Raw genomic sequence first — 24,357 nt, 5'->3', positions numbered from 1 at the left:
GCATGTGAATGGTGTCCTTGACCGGAAGTCAACATTCGTATGTGAATGGTGTCTTTGACCGGAAGTCAAAATTCGTATGTGAATGGTGTCCTTGACCGGAAGTCAAAATTCTCATGTGAATGGTGTCCTTGACCGGAAGTAAAAATTCGTATGCGACGGGTGTCCTTGACTGGAAATCAAAATTCGAATGTGAATGGTGTCCTTGACCGGAAGTAAAAATTCTTATGCGAATGGTGTCCTTGACCCAACACTCGTAAGTGAGGGGTGTCCTTGACCGGAAATCAAAATCATTTTCATTAACTATCTCATATCAAGATTCACCTTTACCGAACCTGTTAATCTCTCTGGTGATAATTTGTTCTCGTTATTACCTCACATATTATTAATATATGTCTTCCCGATGACGTATATTGCTCTAGCATAGTGTGACGAAACGGACTAGATATTCTAGAAAAGAACCGAATTGATTAATTTTGAGTATATAATTGGCGTCGCAACTACCGAAGTCAGCGGAGTCTCATCAAAAGAAATGGAAATAACTATTTTGGTTTGCGTAAAGTAACTGTATTTTCCAGAAGAGGGTGATAATTGGTTGATTTTAGCTATAAAATGACGTCACAATGACTAAGGTTGCATACAATATAAAAAAATGGAGAAGGAAGGAAGATGACTGATTTTATGCAATAAAAGCCATCGCAGTCACCGAGGTCTTCATTCGCTAAGCAATATGCACCCATACCGGCGACCACAACATGAGCCTGAAGCTCTTTGCAACCTTCATCTGAGCGTGCTTGTTGGTTGGATGGAGTCCGGAATTCCTCACCAGGCCTCTTATCCTATTAATCTAAATACCCAACGACTTCATGGTGAAGGTAGTCTATACTCAAAGCAAATCCAAGATTTATTGGAGGTATTATTTCCGTACAAGGGCTCCCTTCATGATTAAGGTATGTTTTTTTGTCAATTGTTCATGCGTCAGTGGGTATGATCGACATCAGCGCATATTCAAGCTCCCGGAGGATAGATTGTCTTAAACATGAGACAGTTGTCTTCGTTTTTGCAATGGAGCACATAAAATTATGGAAGTATATTCAACTCTTTTATACAGAATTCACAGAAACCCCTTCACGAATATAAAACCCTTTAACGATGTTAAACGTTTTCCGCACACTTTGTTCAAGCTATGAAGTAATCATAGGCCTCTTTTGTAAAGAATTTAAATGTTTTGGATTCTAAGAACGCAAATAAGAATTTTACTCTGACTGTAAGACTTATAATCTCCTCTCGCCTCATTCAAGCATACGATATAACGTTTTTAATTTTCACTGTATTCTTGAATGGATTTTCAAAGCTGCACGAATTGTGCAATTTCCTCTAGATACTGGTTTACCACTTTTGGCCTTCGAGAGTCCGCTACAGCGTTGGCGTTTGCTGTTGTGTCGCAATGTCTTCTGCCAGAAAGTTAATCAATGAATTCTCAAGGTCACGTTGGATGACTGACTTCCATGTCGCTGAGGTTTTCTTCATGAAACACTTAGACGGATTTTATATTCTCCCGTCAATGTAGGGATCAGCAAATATAACAAATACATTAAAAAAAAAACCGGTCTCTTTAAGGACTTTCCACATCCAGGTATTAAGAGATCAGATTATTTTCGTCAAAATTTCAGTGTGCGAAGATAACTTCACCTGAAGATATTATTAAAAGGTCACATCTTTTACCCGAATCTTAAAGACGAAAAAGATCTCCAACAACAGAGCTTATTATATAGTCAGATCTTTTTATCTAAAACTTACTACGTAACTTCAACTTTTCGGGTTTGCAAAGAACGTCTGCAAAGAACGTTCAAAAAACAAGTCCTGTTATGAAGTTCCAGGTTTTATTTCAGGAATACTCTTTTGACGTCTACTGTGGCATTAGGTTTTAATGGGAACACGCATCACGTAGTAATTTAACCTTTGGAACGTGCTAAACTAAGCGCTGTTTTTTTAATTATCAAGATGTACTCCATTACATACAGATTTAAATTTCTATTTCCTTTTCTTCTGTTATGCTGTTGTTACTAAATTTATACATTATCTAGAGTAAAATCTGAACTGGAGATTTATTTCAAAGCTCTATAGGTGTCAGCGATTTATCTTAGAGTATATTGGTGGTGACAAAACTGTAATTTTGCTCCTAAATAAGGATTTACCTAACCGGACTTGGTTGATAACGATGAAGAAAATGCAAGATAAAAGCAGCTGCTGCTACTACTACTACTACTACTACATATGGCCGTCGCTGTTAAGCGGAGACCTGTGGGGCACACTGCTTCCTGCACGGATCAAGTTTAGGCGCCCCCAAAAAAAAAAAAAGAATGTTGGTTTAACTCCGAAAAAGGGGAAAGGCAGACCAAAGACGCTGATGCCAGTAAATCAAAAGATCCGTCAATGACGAAATAATTTTCGCTTGAATTCGGCCCCTAGTTGCTACAACCGCTTTCATTCCTTTTACTGTACTTCCGTTCATATTCTCTTTCTTCCATCTTCCTTTCCACCCTCTCCAAACAATTGATTCATAGTGCAACTGCCAGGTTTTCCTCCTGCTACACCTTTCAAACCTTTTTGCTGTCAATTTCCGTTCCAGCGCTGAATGACCTCATAGGTCCCAAACACTTGGCCTTTGGCCTAAATCCCATATTCTACTCTGTTATCGCATGAAAGTTCTGCATCGAGAAGTAAGAAGCCCAAACACCAGAGTGCATATTCGTTCCAACAGCTCTATTGCTTGCTTCGACTTTCTTGGTCTCCGAAGGGCGCTGAATTATTCAAAAGCATAACGTTGCTCCCCAAGTGGAGAAAAGTGCGTACTGTTGACCTAAGGTGAAATTCTGGTCTAACTCCAACAAGGCAGTGTTTACATTTTTTCTAAAGATCTTTTCGTTTGCCGTCGCTGATTAGGGAAATCTTCGAGTGAATGCAGATGGTATTACGAATGTCGGTGGCTTGCGGAGATAATCGTGACCACCGATGTTGTGACGCCAGCCAGTATAAGTTATATTAACAGATCAGTAAGTCTTACTAGTTCAGTAAGTCTTACTAGTTTCTCGGACTGGCTTCTTGAAGTAACAGTCCGAAGAAACCAGACTTTTTCCCTATTTAATAAATAATAAACAGCGCTTTAGTTACTAGTTTATAACGGGGATTTGCGACAGGATTTAAAAACCTTGCAAAGGCCAGGAAATGGGTCACAATGTCGCCTGCGAAACCAATAGCGTGAGCGATAATGCTCGCATGAACCGTCCATACACACAAACACACACACACACACACACACACACACACACACACACAGAGAGAGAGAGAGAGAGAGAGAGAGAGAGAGAGAAAATTTTCTTAAAATGCCTTCCAACAAGAGCAGCCATAAAGATGGAGGAATATTACTGGGTTTACAGTTCCTTTGTGAGTAATGAAGCCATGTCATTGCTGCAATATGACATTTCCAAATGTTTTTTCCCCTCCGCGATTTCGAATTACTGGAAGGATGACGTTGTCAAACACGCGGGGGCGGGCACGCGCGCGCGCGCACACACACACACACACACACACACACAAATACGCTACATGTAATGCTCGTGTATTTCCACTTAAGGTTTACATTGCAAGTTGTTTAATTTTACTCTGTCTGAGGATACGATGACATACAAGATCTGTTTCGTTTTATCTCTTGCAGCAGTGTTCCATCATTTATTCAATGCTCATTATCTGTCTTATATTCACCATGTGATTAATTCACTTAATCTGCACGCCAGCGCGCGCGCACACAAGCTTATACACACATGCTTACACACACATATATATATTATATATATTTATATTTATATAGTTTATTAATTATGTCTGCAGTAGAGGGCGTTTATGTGTAAACTTTTCTACGCTTACTGACGTTGCATGAAATATTGATTTCACAGCTTTCCTGAAATTATTTGCACGTTGGCAGTCATCCACTTAAACTAAAATACTGAATGGCTGAACAACATAAAAGAAAAAAAAGATGGCACCTCGGTCGAAGGAAAGAGTAATTTCAAAATATCATTTTGACTACAGTCAGAAGACTGTTGAAAATCGAAAAGTTAAACGAAAGCACTTAAGTGCAGTCAAACAGTCAAAGTTCGTGTAATCTGCATGTAAAATACCACAAGGAATTCGCTTGTTTACAACTTGATGTTTTCGAGATTTACTTGGGTAACAGGCATATGGGCGTAGTCGGACGCAAAGCTTGTGAAGGGGTGGGTTACACAAGATTATATTTACACATGTTAATCACGCAGATAAAGCACTTTTAATACTTTGTCAGTGGTATTGAATTACAGAAAAAAAATGTTAAAAGTTACTTCAGGAAGCCACCTGACTTAAAAAAAATTAAATAATCAGTTTACTGGCCCACCTGACTCATAAATCATTTGTGGCAACTCGTTTCAAAATCATTTCGTTACAGGCAAAATAATTTTTAAAATTTCATTGAGGTTACAGGCTGACTGGCAAAATTCATGCGAATTTGCAAGGTTACAGGGACACCGGCAAGTAAAAATAACTTTTTTTTACAGACAGACTTGCGTGATTTCAATAATGTTAAATTGATGCAAATAATCTAAAGCGTTTGATGATGCTAAAATGATTCATCCAAAGATGTTAAGGTTAAACAAGGAGCTTTTCATAGTCTCTGTATTTTCTTTTCATTCCTGCTGTGTTCTCTTTTTATTCCTTCACATATCACGCCAGCTTTAATTATCCGTCATTTATCATGAAATTCACATGACCTCCAGCTCAGTAAACCGTGACAAGAAAGTTGAAGGAAAAATAAGTGAGCAGGACGGAGAATTCTAATTGTATTTGCCTCGAACAAAAGGAATGTTGAGCACCTTGATTTGGGCACTAACAAACATCAATAAAAGGTTAAAGTTATTAATGAACAGAACTCTGTAGCAAAAAAGATTGACTTGTGACAGGCAAGGACGACGGTGACCGTTAATCATTATTAAGTAGTGTGTTGATGTGCTGGAACGCTCTTGGTACTTTTGTGTCGAGGTGTGCTATTTTTTCAGAATTAATTGTCGAGGTGAACATCAGTGATTTTCAGGCTTTAAGACAATGCTACTTTTTCGAAGATAATTGTCAAGGTACATCAACGATTTTCAGGCATTGAGCCACTGCTACTTTTGCAATGATCAGTTGTCAAGGTACATCAATGATTTTCAGGCTTAAGACAATGCTGCTTTTTCGGAGATAATTGTCAAGGTACATCAATGACTTTCAGGCATTGAGCCACTGCTACTTTTGCGATGATCAATTGTCAAGGTGCATCAATGATTTTCAGGCTTTAAGACATTGCTACTTTTTCGAAGATAATTGTCAAGGTACATCAATGAGTTTCAGGCACTGAGCCACTGCTACTTTTGCAATGATCAATTGTCAAAGTACATCAGTGATTTCCAGGCATTAAGACAATGCTACTTTTTCAAAGATAATTGTCAAGGTGCATCAGTGATTTTCAGGCATTAAGCCACTGCTACTTTTACAAAGATAATTGTCAAGGTACATCAATGATTATCAGGCATTAAGCCACTGCTACTTTTACAAAGATAATTGTCAAGGTACATCAATAATTATCAGGCATTAAGCCACTGCTACTTTTTCAAAGATAATTGTCAAGGTACATCAGTGATTTTCAGGCATTAAGACAATGCTACTTTTTCAAAGATAATTGTCAAAGTACATCAATGATTTTAGAGCAATAAGCCACTGCTACTTTTACAAAGATAATTGTCAGGGTAAACATGAATGATTTTCAGGTTTTAAAACAATACTATTTTTTCAAAGAAAATTGTCAAGGTACATCAGTGATTTTCAGGCTTTAAGACAATGCTATTTTTTCAAAGGTAATTGTCAAAGTGAACATCAGTGATTTTCAGGTTTTAAAACAATGCTACTTTTTTCAAAGATAATGGTCAAGGTAAATCAATGATTTTCGGGCATTAAGACAATGCTACTTTTCAAAAATTATTGTTGAGGTACATCAGTGATTTTCAGGCATTAAACCACTGCTACTTTTACTAAGATAATTGTCAGGGTAAACATTAATGATTTTCAGGCATTAAGCCACTGCTACTTTTTCAAAGATAATTATTAAAGTGAACATCAATGATTTTCAGGCATTAAGCCACTGCTACTTTTTCAAAGATAATTATTAAAGTGAACATCAATGATTTCCAGGCATAAAGCCACTGCTACTTTTTCAAAGATAATTATTAAAGTGAACATTAATGATTTTCAGGCATTAAACCACTACTACTTTTTCAAAGATAACTGTCAAGGTAAACATCAATGATTTTCAGGCATTAAGCCACTGCTACTTTTCCAAAGATAATTATTAAAGTGAACCTCAATGATTTTCAGGCATTAAGCCACTGCTACTTTTCAAATATAATTATCAAGGTAAACATCAATGCTTTTCAGGCATTAAGCCACTGCTATTTTTTCCAAAGATAATTATGAAGGTAAACATCAATGATTTTCAGGCGTTAAGACAAGGCTACTTTTTCACAGATAATTATTATGGTAAATCAGTCATTTTCAGGCATTACGCCACTGTTATATTTTCAAAGATAATTGTCAAGCAATATAAATTATTTTCGGGGATTAAGACAGTGCTACTTTTTTCAAAGATAATTATCAAGGTAAACATCAGTGATTTTTCAGGCATTAAGCCACAACTACCTTTTCAAAGGTAATAACATCAATGATTTTCAGGCATTATGACAATGCTACTTTTTCAAAGATAATTATCAAGGTAAACATAGAAGATTTTCAGGTATTAAGACAATGCTAATTTTTCAAAGATAATTATCAAGGCAAACATCAATTGTTTTCAGGCATTAAGCCACATCTACTTTTTCAGAGATAATTGTCAAGTTGTATCAGTGATTTTCATGGATTAAGACAATGCTACTTTTTCCAGAAATTGTCAAAGCAAACATAAGTGATTTTCAGATTTAAAGTCACTACACAAAACTAAGTTATTCTTTCTTGAAATAAAGTATTCTTAAATATAGTATTTCTTGAAATATTCTTGAATATATATTTTTTTCACCAACACTTAACTCGGCTCCAGTGCCAAGTCATAACACCAACCTTTAATAATTGAAATAAAATCCTATACTTAACCACCGACATTTAACAAAATATGAATCGTTCTGTGTTTGGAAGCTCTGAATAAGAAAAAAAAAAACAGAAAGCTTTTTCAGTTAAGCTTTTAAAGATTATTCAGCATCCTTTTCAAGTGCAAGTTTTTAAGAGTCCATTGTATTTCCAATTTTGGGGATATCTTTCACTTTAAAAGGCGTAATCACTCCAGCATTTTCCACTAAACAATTGAAGACTCAAAATATTTCAGGAAAGAAGAGGAATTTCGTTTCATTTTTTCAATTCCAGCAGATCTAGAATTTGAGCTTTATAGTGTTTTTCAATTCATTATTTCCTTATATTATTATTGCATTATATATCACCCAAAGGCGTTTTACTAAGTTTGGCAATTAAAACGCATCGTTCTAGATTTCACAGATTATACCAGCTATCTCTGCAATTTGCCAAATACTTTTCTCAAGTAGATATCCGATTCTTCTTTTTAAAAATGCCATATTTATCTTTTTGACACATCAATAAGCATCGAATCATGTTAAATCATCAAAATGCAATTTTCCACACATGATTCCTATTTCTTGATAGGAAAGCATTGAGATATGTATAGATTAAACTCATTAAAATGTTCAGAAACTAAAATTTGAAAATTTGAATATCAAGTTCAAGCAAGATACATAGGTAAAACTTGACTTTAGATTCAAGTTAACATGATGAAATAGGATAAAATTAAGTTTGACTTAATGTAGGACAAGTTAAGGTCAGTTTGAAATAGGTGACAAATATTCACTATCCTATATCATGACAACGAGAGATTCCAAAGTCAAATTTGGGCACAGCAATTATATAGCAAATAATTCAAGGGGGTGGGGGGGGGTTTAATAAAAACACCGTTTTTCTGTTTGAATCGTATTTATGTCTACAAACTAGTACATTCTATAATAATTGAATATATGTTATATATGCAAAACACATAATACTAGGTGCACATATTTAAATAATAAATCAATAAATTAAACTTTCAATTTTTTTCTCTTTTTAGAAACTAAACCATCATTTTTTTTGTCTTGCTATAAATCCAACAGAAACTGAAAAAGCTTCTATTGGCAAAAATCAACACTTCACATGGATTGCTGAAAGCAGAACAGGTTCCGCAGGGAGTTTCAGTGAAAAATAACAGGGCCGCCCTCTATCGAAATGTTAAGACCAAGGCACTTAGAAAACAGTGGACGTTTATCAGGCGACCCGTCCGGTAAGTGTGCTGTTGACGACTGCTCTGAGAGAGAAATTTTGGGTGGAAAGTTTGTGCGTTGACCCCCAACCCTTTGCAACGTGGTGCCAGTCCATAGTAAAAAACAGGTGTAAGAGTTAATAACCATGAGCATGGCACCGGTCCATGGCGGTTTAAAAGCAACAACTGCAGCAGGCTTTGGCGCACAGATCCATTTCTCTTTAAATCTACGACTAATTTTACTTCTGAATCCGCAAAGAGGCAATTGGCATTTTGCGCACTTTCAGCAAGGTACTCGCAGGTACCCGTCATGATTCAAGTTGGCTTTCAAAATAAAGGAAAGAAAAAGGTAAAGAAATATCTACAGTGATCAAACGTTTCCTGAATCCTGCCACCAAAGCGGTGAGCACTTGTTGCAGTTGGTAGCCATGGCTTTATGCATCACACCACGGCATTCGCACGTAAAAAGAAAATTATATATATATAAAAAAAAGTTCAACCATGGATGAGGTAGCCAGGGGGAAGAAGCACCGAGTTTAGATGGGGGGGAGGGGGGCAGGGGCCCACAAACTTTATGCTAAATAATTTTGACTTCAGTTTGGTCTTGTGATGCTGCTGTTGCAGATTTTTCTAATCCCCACAGAACCAGTGCTTTGGAAACACCAGAAAGTCTTTTATAGTAAGCAATCCACACTTGAGACTGGCAAGGGTTAGGGCAGGGCGTTTAGGGGGGGCGAGGTGGGGGGTTGTGTCGCAACATTTTGTGGTCTCTGTTGCAAAATGGGGTTGTATGGGGGCGGGGAAGAGAGTTGCTGGTAGTCAAGTGTGAATTGCTCAATATATAATATATATTATTACCCCCCAACACACAATGTTGGGAGGGAACTTGGACATCGATAGCAGCATCAACGTTTACAACAAGCCTGTAGTTGAACTGGGAGAGAACATGTAAACATCAAATCAAACATGGAATAGCTCTTGATTCAATAACTATTGGAAATACTTCAACCACGGTCCCTCCTCCTGCATGGTGGCGCCCGTCGCCTGTCCATTGGACAGCGTGGGGCGCCGGGAGGTGAACCTCATTACAAACTAGCTTCTGGAAGCAAACACTGAACTGTTCTTTTACATTCTAAGGTATGGACTAGACTGGAAAAAAAACATTGGTTTGGTCGCAGCTAACCCGTATGCTTTGTCCAGCGGAGGGGTTAGTAGTAAGTAAGAAAATGAAAACAATAAAAACATTGCAGAATGGAGAGAGGATGTATACAATATAAAAACAGAAGAAGAAATAAAAAACAAGATTATTTTTTTTAAAGAGTCCACGAGAGAAAGAGTTTTATGGAATGCATATAATCACCTTAAACTTTTTTAAATTTGATTTTAAGAAAATATAGCATTAAAAAGATTAAAGTTCACAATCAATAAAGAAACAATCTTCATACAAAAGCATTACTACCCATTTCTAAGGTGCCTAATTTTTTGTTTTGAATTCTCTGGTACGTCTCGCTACTGTTGGCAGCCTGCAGCCATATTGTTTATGCCGTCACCAAGAAAAAAAAAACCATGAAAAAAGGGAGGGAAGGGAGCCAGAAGGGAATTTCCATGCTTGGCATCAAAGTCCGTCTTGGCTTCCTTGGTACAGCGTCGTAGTAACCTTTTCATTTTCATCATCAGCTGCTAAAGCTATGTATATTGTTGACCCACACAAACTAGAGTATGGAATGTAATAAAAACGCCCAATATGGAAGTACCAGACGATTACACAGTTGTACATTTAGCACCAAAGTTTTGGTTTGAAAAGCATTATTATTATTATTTATTATTATTATTATTATTACCATGATGTCATATATATTTATATTTATATATATAAATGTACTGTCTGTGGCATTTTCAGTTATGTATATAAGAGCAAATACAAAAACAAATTCTTTGAAAGGATTGTATAGATGAGCATAATAAATGCGCCAGAGACAATACACTGCCAACTAGTTCTGCATGATCACAACTGTTACTGACAAAGAACACTGAACTCGGACATTGTTGTATAGGCTGCCCACCTCCCATCACCATAATCACCCAGTTACTAACAAGACATGAAATAATTATGTCTTCGCGAGGGAGGAGGTGGACAATCTACGGGAACTACACAAACAAAATTCCACTTGTGACTTCTGCTAACACATTTTGTTTTGACATGATCATATCATCAACTGTTCATGTGTCATTCGGCTTTGTAATTACAAGTTTCCATTTTTTTCCACTTTTTTTTTCTTTTGGCAATGAACAAATTGCATGAGTTGAAATGCTCCGAGACAGATTGACAGCTATCTACATGGCTTTTTTTTTCTCTCTATATAACAGAAACCCCATCATCACCTGTATGTAGGTCTTTTCTTCTTTTAAGTTAAAGTCTGTCGGTAGAGCGGGAAAAAATTGCAATGCGGAGAAGAAAACAATAATAATAAGGAGGCTTTGTGTCAGATCTGAGCTCATCTCGAGATCACTTTTCTTCTTCTTCTTCTGCACTTCTCTATCAAGTCTTTTTTCATCATTTTCCTCTTGCAACACATTTAACAGATTATGCCTTTGGTCCGTCCATCGACGAAACGGGGTGAGTGAGAGACAGAGAGAGAGAGAAAGAGACAGATCGAGAGAAAGATAGACAAGAGAGATTCATCTATTCATTCCTGTGACTAGATCGCACAATAATAACGGGGTATGTGTGTGTGTAACATTTTTCTTCTCGAAGTCAATCCTCAATATTTTTTTTCTTATTTTTTAAGGTTTATGCAACAGACTTACGATTTAACGACCACCACGAAGCAAGGCCACTTTGGTTTGTCTTTTATGCTCTCAGGTAAACTCGCCTAACGCAGGTGGCTGTGTGAGCAAGTGTGAGACTTCTTTTGGGGTATTGCCTTCTTGTGGTGAGAGGAGCAGTAGTAGCAGGAGGAGGAGAGGAGGAGGAGGAGGACGAGGAGGAGGAAGAGGCGGAGGCGTTTGGAGGAGGAGCAGCACAGGTGGAGACGTAGGAGGAGGAGGAGGAGGATGGGTGTGGCATGGGCAGCGGCAGCAGATGAAGAGGAGCATGACGTCACGAAGCCTTCTTCTTCTTCTTTTTGTCTTAACGATGGAGCTACAGTCAGTCACTCGCTCTCTTGATATCTGCCCGTGTATGCCCTGCTCGGTGCCCCGGCCAGCTTAAAACGTGTGCACCGGAGGCTATAGAGACTATTGGAGTTGTTCTGGGCTTTCTTGAAGTTTTACCTTTTTTTTTTTTTGACTTGGTGTGGTTTCACTATTTTTAAAACTTGGTAACTTGGAACCACCATCAACAACTACCCTACATGCATGACTTAGAACTAGGAGCCTTAACGTGAGAATCAAGTGCAAAAAATATATATATAAAATGATCATTTAAAAAAATCAAAATACAACAGATCAAATAAAACTAAATTATACAAGAGCTGGGTAGCTAATAAGTGACTAGGAGACTCTTGCACGTGAGAAAACTCGTCGCTGAACAATTTTTCCACATGGCTTGAGAGAGGTGCAGTGCAGGTCAGTTGGGCGAAGGGTGGAGGGGTGGAGGGGGGTGGGAGAGGAGGAGGAGGAGGAGGAAGGGGAGGGGGCGTGGATTGCCGCCCCCTTCGAGGTGTAGCAGTAGTAGTAGTAGTCATCTTCTTTCCTGCTGGTGGAGCCCAACCTTGTCCCATCTGTGGGTCGCCCTGTGAGAACACTCACAGACTTCTTCTCATGAGCGAGGAGGCGTGGAGAGAGAGGGAGAGAGGTCAGGTCAGGGCCTATGGCGAGCGTCGCCCCACCCCCGAAAAATAACAAGACAAAAGGTGGTTGTGGGGGGTGGTTAGGGGGCTTACATGGCCGCGAGTTCACTATGAATTATCTTTTTCCTTCTTCTCGTTCGGTGAGGGGGAGACAGAACCAACTTAAGGGAGAAACAAAAAAAAAAAAAAATAAAAAAAAATAAAAATAAAAAACCAAGAGACGAAAATAAAAAAAATAAAAAAATGGAGAAAAAACTATATACAAAATCGGGTACAATGGGCTGGAAAGTGTTCTTTCTCTCGTCATTGTTAATGGAAGGCATGAAAAGGCACGAATGCTTTGTCTCAATATATAAATCAAAGGCTATTTATTATTTATAATAACATTTGGACAAAATGTGAGACATGCACCTTTAATATTTGTATCATGATAATAATAAAAAAATGAATGCCCATTTTTTTTTCTCTCTTTCCATGTCATAAGTGTTCCTCCATCATCATCATCATCATCATCATCGCGTTTCTTCGTCATAGCCTTTTCTTTCAACATGTCTTCCTCGTTTTAATAAAATTGTCCAGCCGTAGGCCACACACTCAGTCACTGGGTATTTACAAGAACCTAAGAACAAAATTCTTCTTCTACGACGCGCGCATGTGCGGCAGAGAGGACTCCCAACCACGTGGCAGTGGCAGAACGGGGGTAATTTTTTTTTTTGAATAAAACTTTCATCTGCAGCTATTAACGTGCCCGCCCAGTTGGCGCCGCCGGGCTATCCACTGGGCTCTTCGCTCACCGCTACTCCAACTGTTCTAGAAACGTCGGAGACTTGAAGTACTCGGGCACGGGCTCGTCTAGCCTGGCGATGACCTTGTAGATGGCCTTCTTCCAGGAAGACTCGGCGTCCTTCTGCTCCTGGATCGCCTTGAAGAACTCCTTTAGCGTCTGTTCCACGACGTACCTGAAGTGTTCCGGGATCTGAAGAAGAAGAAGAGGAACGAGCGGAGGGCCCATTAGTCTCATGAGAGCGGTGTTATGGATAAAAACAAAAGCCGAACTCAGTTTTCTATATATATTACTCTGTACACTGACCTAATTGCAAGGTTGTATCTATATGACGCTATTCTATTTTGTGACGCCATTCTATTTTGTGACGTCAGTTTAAAGGACCGGAAATACTCATGGCCCAGTTTCTTTAAATTCTAACGTATTCAAAAAGTTTGTCTGGATTATGACGCATTATGAAATATTTAATATGACACACTGCCAAATAAATACTTTTCAGCACTGCATAAGCGTGTTCAAATTATAGGCGTCCGTAAGAATGAATAAAATCTATGAGTGTGAATACGTTCTGTGATGCACATGTGTAGCGAACGTATATACATGTAATAGCAAGCGACACTTATATTACTAAAGTATATTTTAAGTTGAAGATATAGACTCACCTCAAGGTGATTATTTCTGTTGTAGTGTAAATTGAGTGCTCTCATGATCTCCGCATCCGAGTTAACTAAAATATCTTCGGAGTTCTTAACTCCTTCGCTGAGAGCTTGCCTTGCATACTTCTCCATCTGAATATAATAGAACTCCCTGGGGAAGAAGAAAAGGAAGTGGTTAGTTGAAGTCGAAGCTAATTTTTCATTTAGGCACAAATTTGGGGAACAATCACGTTATTTATACATATACGTTATTTATACATATTTACATTGTATATGTTATATATAATATTAACAAATTAAAATGATTATTATTATTATTATTATTATTATTATTATTATTATTATTATTATTATTATTATTATTATTATTCCAGAAATAAGCGTAGAATTCTGAGGAACAAGAATTACGCTCATTTGCTGGAGATGAATGAAAAGATAATTGTAAATAGATCTAAATAGCTTGAACATTGCCTTAAAACTAAATATATAAAAACTAAAGAAAATGATTCCAGGTAACTTCTATGTCTTTCAACATAATCTGAAATTAACAATGACCTATTTTTTTTTTCCTTGCAGGTGGACAAAGATGCAAGAATACAAACAACGAGCAACCTGACGGGACGCGATCGAGAATCGACTACAAGAATCGATCACCTGAAAGGTAAGGATTTCGCGCAGACTGTTTTTATGCAGGTTATTAATTCATATTTTTCCTACGTGAACAGAAAATTCACTTTTACATTATGATAAATAATTAATTTTTTTTTTATCATTGGCCTTTGCAACTACCGTCCGCAAGCGGGCAATTACAGTAATACATTACGGTGTACTACAGAGCCCCTAACGTTCTGTAGAATATATCGGCTACATGAACAGTTATTCGGTATTCGCTGCCAACACCGATCCCCCGCCCCCGCCACAAGGTCCAGGAGGGAGGGGTAGAGGTGTGTGGGTGGGTTGGGGGGGGTTAAAAGAAATGAGACCAAGGTACCACCGACGTGCAGGCTGATATGCGGGCATTTGATCTACATAAGAGTTGCAGGCGAGATGCAATAACGATATGATTAACATAACGCTGCGTGTCTCAGTATCTTTCATTAAGTCTGTGCTAATGCAATAACGCATTAACACATACGTACACACTGGTAGACATGCGCATACACACGCGTATTTTATATATACATATATAATTATACATATACATATATATATATATATATATATATATATATATATATATATATATATATATATATATATATATATATATATATATATAATGTAAAAACTTGATAAACATGCAGAGAGAGAGAGAGAGAGAGAGAGAGAGAGAGAGAGAGAGAGAGAGAGAGAGAGAGTTGGCAATTAAGCTGAGAGGAACGACGTTACAAGAAAACCCGATAACACTTCACACATAACGGAAAAGGACGAAAGAAGAAATCAAGAGAGAGAGAGAGAGAGAGAGAGAGAGAGAGAGAGAGAGAGAGAGAGAGAGAGAGAGAGAGAGAGAGAGAGAGAGAGAAGGGAACTTTTTAAAAATACCCAAGATGATTAAAGGCTGGGGAGCGTATGCCGATATCCTAAGATGATTAAGAGATAATATGACTGGATTCAATGAAGGGGAAAGAGAGAGAGAGAGAGAGAGAGAGAGAGAGAGAGAGAGAGAGAGAGAGAGAGAGAGAATGGCGGTAATCGCCAACCCGATACTCTAGATGTATCATAAAAGATTTCTTTTCTATCTGAACTACAAAGACGCGCCTATAAGACAGAATCTTAATTACTTGGCGCTTGAGGTCTTGTTAGCATCCTCCGAACTGGGAATACCATAGGCCTGGTCACCTCAGGCCAAATCAGGCTTTCGTCTACAACCTGAGAATATCGAGGAATATCCCAATTCCGTAAATACTTTCAGAAGATATAAGTTTCGTAGCTGAGCCCACGGAAAAAAAAAATATCCCAAACGGAGATGTGAAAGCATTATTTATCAAGTGGATAACACGAAGGCATTATTTATTAAGTGGATAACATTTATTACCGCTTTACGCCCTTTAAAAAAGGTCGATATTCCAATCCCCGTGTATCAATTATTACGTTTCCTTCGTACCCTTTTCTGCAACGAAAAATCGTAATTAAGTTTTGACCGGCGATCAATGGATCTCGGAGACTTAGCGTCAATCGCTAATAAACACACAAGAAAAATGCACACACACACACACACACACACACACACACACACATGCACACGGCATGTTTGGGGCGGGCGTGAGCACGAAAAGAATTGTGTATAATAATAATAATAATAATAATAATAATAATAATAATAATAATAATAATAATAATAATGTACACATGAAATAAAGATTTCCTACCTAAACATAAGCAGAATAATATAGGATTAGTGTGGCTGGAGAGAGAGAGAGAGAGAGAGAGAGAGAGAGAGAGAGAGAGAGAGAGAGAGAGAGAGAGAGAGAGAGGTGAGATGTAGTGCTGAGCCTGAGAGAATGCAGAGTACACAGGAAAATATCGACCAAGACCAGTTTAACAAACAACCCAGCTTCCACTGACACGATTTATAAATTTATGAAGATGCTCTTCCTCTCGCTCTCGCTCTCTCTCTCTTTCTCTCTCTCTCTCGAGTTCGAGGGGGAGGTAGGAGAAGAAGGAGAAGGAGGAAGAGGAGAAATAAATGAGAGAGGAGAGAGAGAGAGAGAGAGAGAGAGAGAGAGAGAGAGAGAGAGAGAGAGAGAGAGAGAGAGATACCCTTATTTTCGATACTTGTGAAACACCAAGATACTCTCCGTACAATAAAAATACTCTGAATTTTTCATATAATAAAATGGCAGTTAATAATAAAATTATTAATATCATCGTCTTAGCTGGCGATGGATACTCCTTACAACAGAAATGTAATTACAAAAATTGTATTTTTACGCTTTGAATAAAATAGCTTAGGGGGATGAATGGATGGAAGGGCCATTGCAACTCTCCTCGTAAGGAAGTGAATTTTAATTTATTGTCGGTTAGACCGCGGCCCATTTACCCCTGAGAGGTTAGATGCCAGGGAAACACACACACACATCTTGTCAGATATTAGGGACAAACTAACAAACGTGCAGACAGAAAGATAATCAGCATAATGGGTGAGGCAATCTTGGATATATTTCATATGCCACAGAATCTTTCATTTTCTATCCCTGCCTCATTCTGGCCTTGTTCCTCTTCTTTATTTATATTTTCATATAATTTCTTTTATATTTTCTCAGTATCCTTCTTGCATTTAATAGATAACCCACTCTCTCTCTCTCTCTCTCTCTGTGCTTGAAAATGAGGATTCAAAATGGTGCCAGAATATGACAACATAATAATCATCTGGGTTTATCACAGTGGCACTTCCGGGAGTGCCACCTGAAAAAATAAACCCCCAAGTTACGCTGTTAAATGCAGGAGCATATTTTTATAAGCTCGAGAAAGAAAATGTAAATGACAGACGTAAGGAGGAGGAAGCAACTAAGCAGCATCGTATTTTAGTTTTCCTTATTTTAAAAAAATGATAAAGGAAGCCCTCCTTTCCTTAAAAAAATTAAAATGCTGCCAACGATCAGCATTTTAATTTTGTTTTAATGAAAAGAGGACCCCCCCTTGATGATTATTTTTTAAATAAGGAAAACTAAATTTTTTACATTTATGGATTGAGGAAAAATATTACACTCCATTAAATAGGCATACAAAAAAGTGACTTACAAAAATGAGACGATGATCTCAGTTACACCTCACTATAAAGACAAAAAAAAGCAAAAATGATAAAGCGTTAGTCTTGCCCTTAACGAGACGAGAACCCCGATTACACATACAAACAACTTAACGGAAGAACAAAAAACTTGAACTGAAAAATGAAAAATGTGTAATCTCTAAGCTTCCGACCCCGACTAGACTGGGTCCATCCCCCTCCCCCTCCCACAAACATTAGCCCCACACACACACACACACACACACACACACAAAAACCCAGAAAACAAATGAGGGTAAGCAGAGAGGCTCTAACTCTAACTCTCTCTCTCTTTCTCTTTCACTCTCGCTCTCTTTTCGAATGCGTTTGTAAACAAGAACAGCAGCAGCAGCAACTTCTAACCTTCTCTCTTCCTCCAACCTCTCTCTCTCTCTCTCTCTCTCTCTCTCTCTCTCTCTCTCTCTCTCTCTCTCTCTCTCGAGTTCGTCAAAAATATGTGTTAATTAACCTAACGAGGCCTCAGATAAGCATTCCGAGATGCCGGGCCCAAACCCCCAAACGACTCCTCGGAGGCCAATTTAGTCCATATAAATCTAATGCCAAGTTGAATGTGAAATGTGGCCAGGCAGCGCTAATGAGGAGTAAGAAATCTCCGAGGTATGATAAGAACAAGAGTTCGGGAGGGGGGCCGGGCCAAGATGGGATTTGTTTCAAGGTTCCAACAGAGATCGGGATGACGATTGTCCTGCTTTTTTTAGTATTTTTTTGAGTGAGCGTTTCGTCTGCTATTCAAATTTAATTCTTGGGGATAGAAAGGGTGGTTAACTCTGAGAGAGAGAGAGAGAGAGAGAGAGAGAGAGAGAGAGAGAGAGAGAATGTTCATATTTATTTCCCCTCATATACGAATGTCTTCCCGGTGATTTAAATTTATTCTTGGTTATCTGACACAGATGTTTTCTAATCTCTCCTTCGCTATTCAGTGTTGGTTATTGGGATTAAATGAAATCGTTATACGAAAGAGAGAGAGAGAGAGAGAGAGAGAGAGAGAGAGAGAGAGAGAGAGAGAGAGAGAGAGAGAGAGAGAGAAATCTGCGGTTAATAATAACCTCATTTCACTATAAGGGTTTTCAAATACCGGTCACATTAAAGTCTTCAGCAATTCAGTGCATTTCGAAAGATCGACTCAGAGAGTTAATATAAAACTTACTGATATTGAATAGATTTTACTTAAGCATCATGAAAAAACCCAAACGTAATGGGGACAATCTAATCCCGTACCCAAAAACTACACTAAAATAAAACCCCCCAAGAAAATTATAGAAAAAAAAAGGTATTACCCAGCGTGAATATACAACTTCAGTCTCTTTGCCCTAATTACCGAACATTCAACTTATATGAAAAGCCGCAACGTCGACTAATCATTGATGGGAAGTTGACGAGGACCGAGCCACCACCACGTCCAAAAAAAAGGAAGAAAAAAAAGAGAAGAAAAACGAATAAAAAAAATCGAAGTTTACCGTAGAGCTTGACAAACGCTAGTAGAAGGGTTGTGAGAAGCAGCGAGCGCCTGCCAGACGCACGATAATGAAGTATAACCTCATTACGGTAGTTGGGTGGGTGTTGGGGTCGGGAAGGGGGAATGGGGAGGGGTGGGGGTGGAGGCGGAGGCATACGTCACATAATTAAAAACGCTGTACTAGATTTACCCATCTCGCGTTTGGTAATGGAATGAGGGTAAAAGATGCAGTCGATCTTTAAGTTGGAAGCAATAAACACGTGTTTTTGTTTGTAGAGTAATTAAGGAGGAAGGAAAAAAAAGACGAGATGAAGTAGGTGAAAGTTCAGTGAAAAAAAAAAAAAAAAAGACGGGAGGAAAAATTTGTGGAATGACATCCGCTATGACAAACCCCTTCAAGGAGATCCCTCAGGAGTGAGAAGGAGGAGGAGGAGGAGGAAGATGGAGAAGGAGGTAGTAGAGTACAAGCTGCGATAAAAGGAGGAGAAATGCAGTTGGGAGAAAGAAACAAAAGGACTGATATATTAAAAAAAAGGAAAACTATCGTCATTATGAGAGGCACAATCATCGTGTATCGCAGTTCACGATTTCATTCAAAAGACATTCGGAACACTTGCCGTCCGGAAAGCGCAAATTTGACAAAGGCACACAGTTCACAAAAGTGGCAAATAAGAATGAAACTCGCACACACACTCACACACACACACACACAGAGAGAGAGAGAGAGAGAGAGAGAGAGAGAGAGAGAGAGAGAGAGAGAGAGAGAGAGAGAAATCAATCTTTCGCTAAGTCTAACTCCACCAACAGATTCTTTTGTGCATCTCGCTACTTCCTCCTCCTCCTCCTCTTCCTCCTACTCCTCCTCCTCCTCCTCCTCCTCGAATCTCAAGGAGAATGCGCTCAGCCTCAAGGGCCCGAGCTTAAGACGCGTGGATCGTCTTCTCGGAGGAGCTCCTGCTTTGCCTCCTCCTCCTTCTCCTACTCCTCCCCCGTCTTCAACGTCCCCTTATTCAACGACTCCTACTCCCCCCCCTCTCTCTCTCTCTCTCTCCCTCTTCCTGCCTTTAACTCTTAAAGCCCTCCAGCTAACTCTTCCACCTTAACCAACTCCGAATCTGTATGTACCAGCCACTGTAAGTGTATGCGTGTTCATTATTTAATAAAATCTCTCTCTCTCTCTATCTCTCTCTCTATATATATATATATGTATATATAATCACATAAAACATATATTATAATAACATCACTAGTTAATCATACGTTTCTTGGGATTTATCAGTTTATAAACATTTCATATTACTGTACTAACGTTTAGAGCAACGGGGTCAATATAATATCGGCAGGGAAAATCTAATACTACCTGGAAACAAAAAAGAAAAAGAACTTAAAATCTTCCAGTTCCACTTAAGAACAAAAAAAAAAAAATTAAAATCTGACATATATAAGCTCCATCAAAGCAGAGTGATGAAAAACACAATAAGCTTAATCCACATGTATAAAAAAATGTCCTCAACCTCTTTCTCCAAACCACTTTCAATGTCAACTCTCCTTTTTCCCTCCGCCTCTCTTCTACTCACCACCACCATCTCCACCATCACAACATCACCACCACCCCCAGCCACGAATTCCCCAGGCCCCTCCCTCCCACCAAACCTACATCTCTCGTCGTTCCACCCGCACTGCATTCTGGCACTCGAACCCCCTCCCTCCTCTCCCATCCCCTGCATAAACCCCCTCCCCTCCCCCACCCCATGCCAGCACATCAAAGAGCCCCATAATAAGATAGCCTTGCATACTAAACCACCGTGCAACACCGCAAGCAGTTTCCCTTACTAACCTCATCTATTTTCGCCTTTGGGCCAGGGGAGCCCAAGGGTCAATTTCGCCCCGCCAAGAAGGGCGATTTTCCCCCCAACTCTCCTTAGGTTTTCCAATTGAATGGTTAGCCGAGAATGGGGTAGGGGTGGGGGTGGCGGTGGTGTCCAACAACTCCTCCTCCCCCATCTCTCATCCACCCCCTGAAACCAGGCCTCCTACATAGCCCCCCCAACTCCCCCTACCCCTCTTATACGTACAGATGCGATTAGCGGTAATTAGGCTGTGCTAAGACACTAGCTAAACGATGCAGTGCAAAGGATTCGAGGATTTTTCCTTTTCCATCTCGCCTTTTATTTCCGCTGTGCAAAGAATGTATGCACACTGTAAGACAACGTCCAAAGACCCCTACTTAAGCCTCGCCAATGCCCCCTTTTTTCTGAAGTAAAAGTGAAGAAAAAGACGATACAAAACTTCATTTTCCGGAGGCATTAATGCTTCTCTATAAGAACTGCAAATAAATGGAATACTACGCCAATTTATTCAGGCAATTTAGACAGCAACCAATTATCAAGAAGGCAGCACGTATGACAGCTATTGACGCAAAAAAGAGAAAAAAAAAAATCACAAAAAATACTTAAAACACTCAGTCACGAGAGCTCGCGTTGTTTTAATTTATGAATGAAATGACGCATAAATCGTGCGTAAAAAAAACTTAACGCACACGAAGATCAATGACCTGTGGCTGAGTGTCACTTAAAAAAAAAAGCTCATAAATAATAATACTCTGTTCTCGCTTGTCAACATTTTATATACAATGAATAAAAAAAAAAGTTGGATAAAAACACAAAAGAGGCACCGGCAAGATGAATAATAACGTTTGTTATACACAAAATTGAATAACGCACCGCTGACCGCAGTATCACAAGCATTTCTGAATGAAACGTTTGTCACTTTTCATAACGACCAAAGCAAAACGTTGCTCTTTTGTATCTTTTATTTTGCACCAACATTACATAATACCGTCGACCTAAAAGGGAATGGCTTGTGAGAAAATACAAGACTAACAACCACTGCCTCATTCATCAGTTAATTGCTGAATCAAGGATGAACCCCAGTGAAAAAACTAACGTACTTTGTGAAAATTTCAGTCCTCCATCCCCTGTAGGAGAGTAGGGCCGTCAGTGCACCTCATTGCGATGCACTGTAGGCATTACTTAAGGTTCTTGGCAGCGTCCCTTCGGCCCCTAGCTGCAACTCCTTTCACTCCTTTTCTTGTACCTCCGTTCGTATTCTCTTCTTCCTTCTTACTTTCCACCCTCTCCTAACAACTGATTCAAAGTGCAACTGAGAGGTTTACCTCCTGTTACACCTTTTAAACCTTTTTACTGTCAAATTCAGTTTCAGCGCTGAATGACCTCACAGGTCCCAGCGCTTGGCCTACGGCCAAGTTCTATATTCTGTTCTGTTCAGTCCTCCATAAGCCTGAAACGGATATTAAGCTATCACACATCACCGTGGATACCACCTAATCAACACGCGAACGTTCAACACCCCCTTGGAAGGACGGACCGAAAACCGCTTCGACTTAGATAAAGAACGCAAACCTTTCTTTCTTGCTTCAGCTCCATAATTTCCCGAAAACCGGGCCAACCACCGCCATCCCCTCCCCCACTAACCCCCAACCCCTCCTAAAAGCCACATACAACAACGACACAACCTTGGAAGGGTTTAAATCTATACGGGCGTTCGCCGAAAACCTCAATCAAGACTGATAAGAGAGCGAACGCCTCCGATAAGGACGGAGATATACCACTTGACGTGTCTTGCTTTTGCATAGATTACGTTTACACAAGGTCGTGGGGAAGGGGAGGGGTTGGGGAAGGGGGAAGGTATGTGGTTTGCTGGGGAAGGGGGGGAAGGGTGACTGGTGTGGTTTAGGGGAGGGTGAAAGGAAGGTAGGTGGTCTTGCTTATCAGGAGGAGGAGGAGGAGGAGGTCGCTTCTTAATTAAATATCCTTCGTTCCCTACACCTTCGTCCTCTCTCTCTCTCTCTCTCTCTCTCTCTCTCTCTCTCTCTCTCTCTCTCTCCATCGCCTGCCGTCACTTCCTTCACTCCCTCTCTATCTCGTTTACATCAATCAGTCAATCCTTCAATCGCCTGTCTTCCCCAATGACATCATTCTCAAATATGTCTCACGATGTTACACCACACTTCGACACTTCACATTACAATATTACGAAACGGCTATTACTGCATGATAGTACTAGGAGATTCATCAATAAAACAGAGAGAGGGAGAGAATTTTGCTTTTTTGTGCCCTTTGTAGTCAGTCATATGTACCGTCTACTGATCGTCGACGAATTAACCTCGAGAGCTGAACTACACGCAAACTGCCAAACACGGTATTTTATATATATATATATATATATATATATATATATATATATATATATATATATATATATATATATATATATATATATATATATATATATATATATATATATATATATATATATATATATATATATATATGTGTGTGTGTGTGTGTGTGTGTGTGTGTGTATATGAGTAAACCTCCTGTTCCTCTCATTCGCTCACCGCAGTAAAAACAAGTGTTGTGAGTGCATGTTAAGAAAAGACGCTTACTCACCGATTCAAATGGCGTATTAGACGTGTGATGGTTCAGCTAACCAAGGAAGCGCACAGCTGTGCCATAGTATGAGTAAGGCTCACCTAAGAAACGTGGGACATAAACACACACACACACGAAATGCTACTTAACTAGAGAGAAATACGATTGCGTAGACAATATACAAAATGCGCACTAACTAGCAAATGAATGATTTTGAGTTATGTGGCATCGTGACAACTGGGTCACTGATGCCGATATCAATTAAATGAACAACATAGCTGCTATATAAAACAAAAAGATAATAGAAAATGAATTAAATATTATATTTTTGGTGGAAGACCAGCGTCGATAATAAACTCAAAAATACCACTGGCATCATACACCACATCCTCTCCAAGGATCTTGGCAAGGATGAACCTGCCATCCAACATTCAAAATGCGCATTTCCTAAAGGCACAAACTACTTCAATACTGTTTATCACGAAGAAGCAAGAATTTCGCTAAAACTCACACGTAGAGAAATGACTGTCCCTATTTCCCCCCTATTTTGCTATAAAAACCTCCCTAGCATCCCTACGTCGGAAAGAGCTAGTTTGTTATTTTTTCCCTAGTTCTTTCCTACTTGTAAATGGAAAAACCCCCTGCTTTCACGTGGAAATAAACTCCCGAATTCCCTACTCAGAAATAAGAAAATCATAATTGTCCCACGTGGAAATAAACTTCTCCCCTACCTGCTGTGAAATAAACTAGTTTTCATAAGGGAGAAAAAAAATAAACTCCCCAAATCTCCTGGTGGTAAATATTACACTCCATAATTTCCTGCGTGGAAGTAAGAACCTCCCCAACTACTTTCCCTAAATACGCCTACTTTACAAGCGTATAGCGGCGTAATCAAATCGGGAGGCATCATACGATGCACAGTGTTTACAATTCTTAAGGAGTGAGAAAGCAAACTTTAAAAAAATGGGGTGGGGAGGGTGGAGGGGCTCAGTGAAAAGTGGGTTTAGGGGAGGGGCCCG

The 24,357-nt window shown here is 39.1% G+C and overlaps 1 protein-coding gene and 1 long non-coding RNA gene across 7 annotated transcripts in view; one reads left to right on the top strand and one right to left on the bottom strand.

Annotated features, from left to right (window-relative positions):
- LOC136830190 (uncharacterized) overlaps positions 1 to 24,357 on the top strand; it is a 137,958-nt gene that overhangs the window by 45,898 nt on the left and 67,703 nt on the right. The window contains exon 2 of the long non-coding RNA XR_010850592.1: positions 14,218 to 14,302. This is a non-coding gene — a long non-coding RNA (uncharacterized lncRNA). The remainder of the gene's footprint in view (positions 1 to 14,217; positions 14,303 to 24,357) is intronic.
- The window catches only part of pros (prospero), a 1,677,936-nt gene continuing 1,661,651 nt past the window's right edge, over positions 8,073 to 24,357 (bottom strand). For all 6 annotated transcript variants that reach the window (XM_067089459.1, XM_067089458.1, XM_067089463.1 and 3 more), the window contains 2 exons: positions 13,648 to 13,792; positions 8,073 to 13,177 (listed from right to left, as the gene is read on the bottom strand). In XM_067089459.1, the coding sequence (XP_066945560.1) occupies positions 12,998 to 13,177; positions 13,648 to 13,792 (325 nt within the window). In that variant the 3' untranslated portion in view covers positions 8,073 to 12,997. The remainder of the gene's footprint in view (positions 13,178 to 13,647; positions 13,793 to 24,357) is intronic.

The sequence above is a fragment of the Macrobrachium rosenbergii genome, chromosome 46 (genome assembly GCF_040412425.1).
Source record: "Macrobrachium rosenbergii isolate ZJJX-2024 chromosome 46, ASM4041242v1, whole genome shotgun sequence".
Lineage (NCBI taxonomy): Eukaryota > Metazoa > Arthropoda > Malacostraca > Decapoda > Palaemonidae > Macrobrachium > Macrobrachium rosenbergii.
Note: the sequence above shows the minus strand (reverse complement) of the source record. Positions and strands in the feature narration are given on the sequence as shown.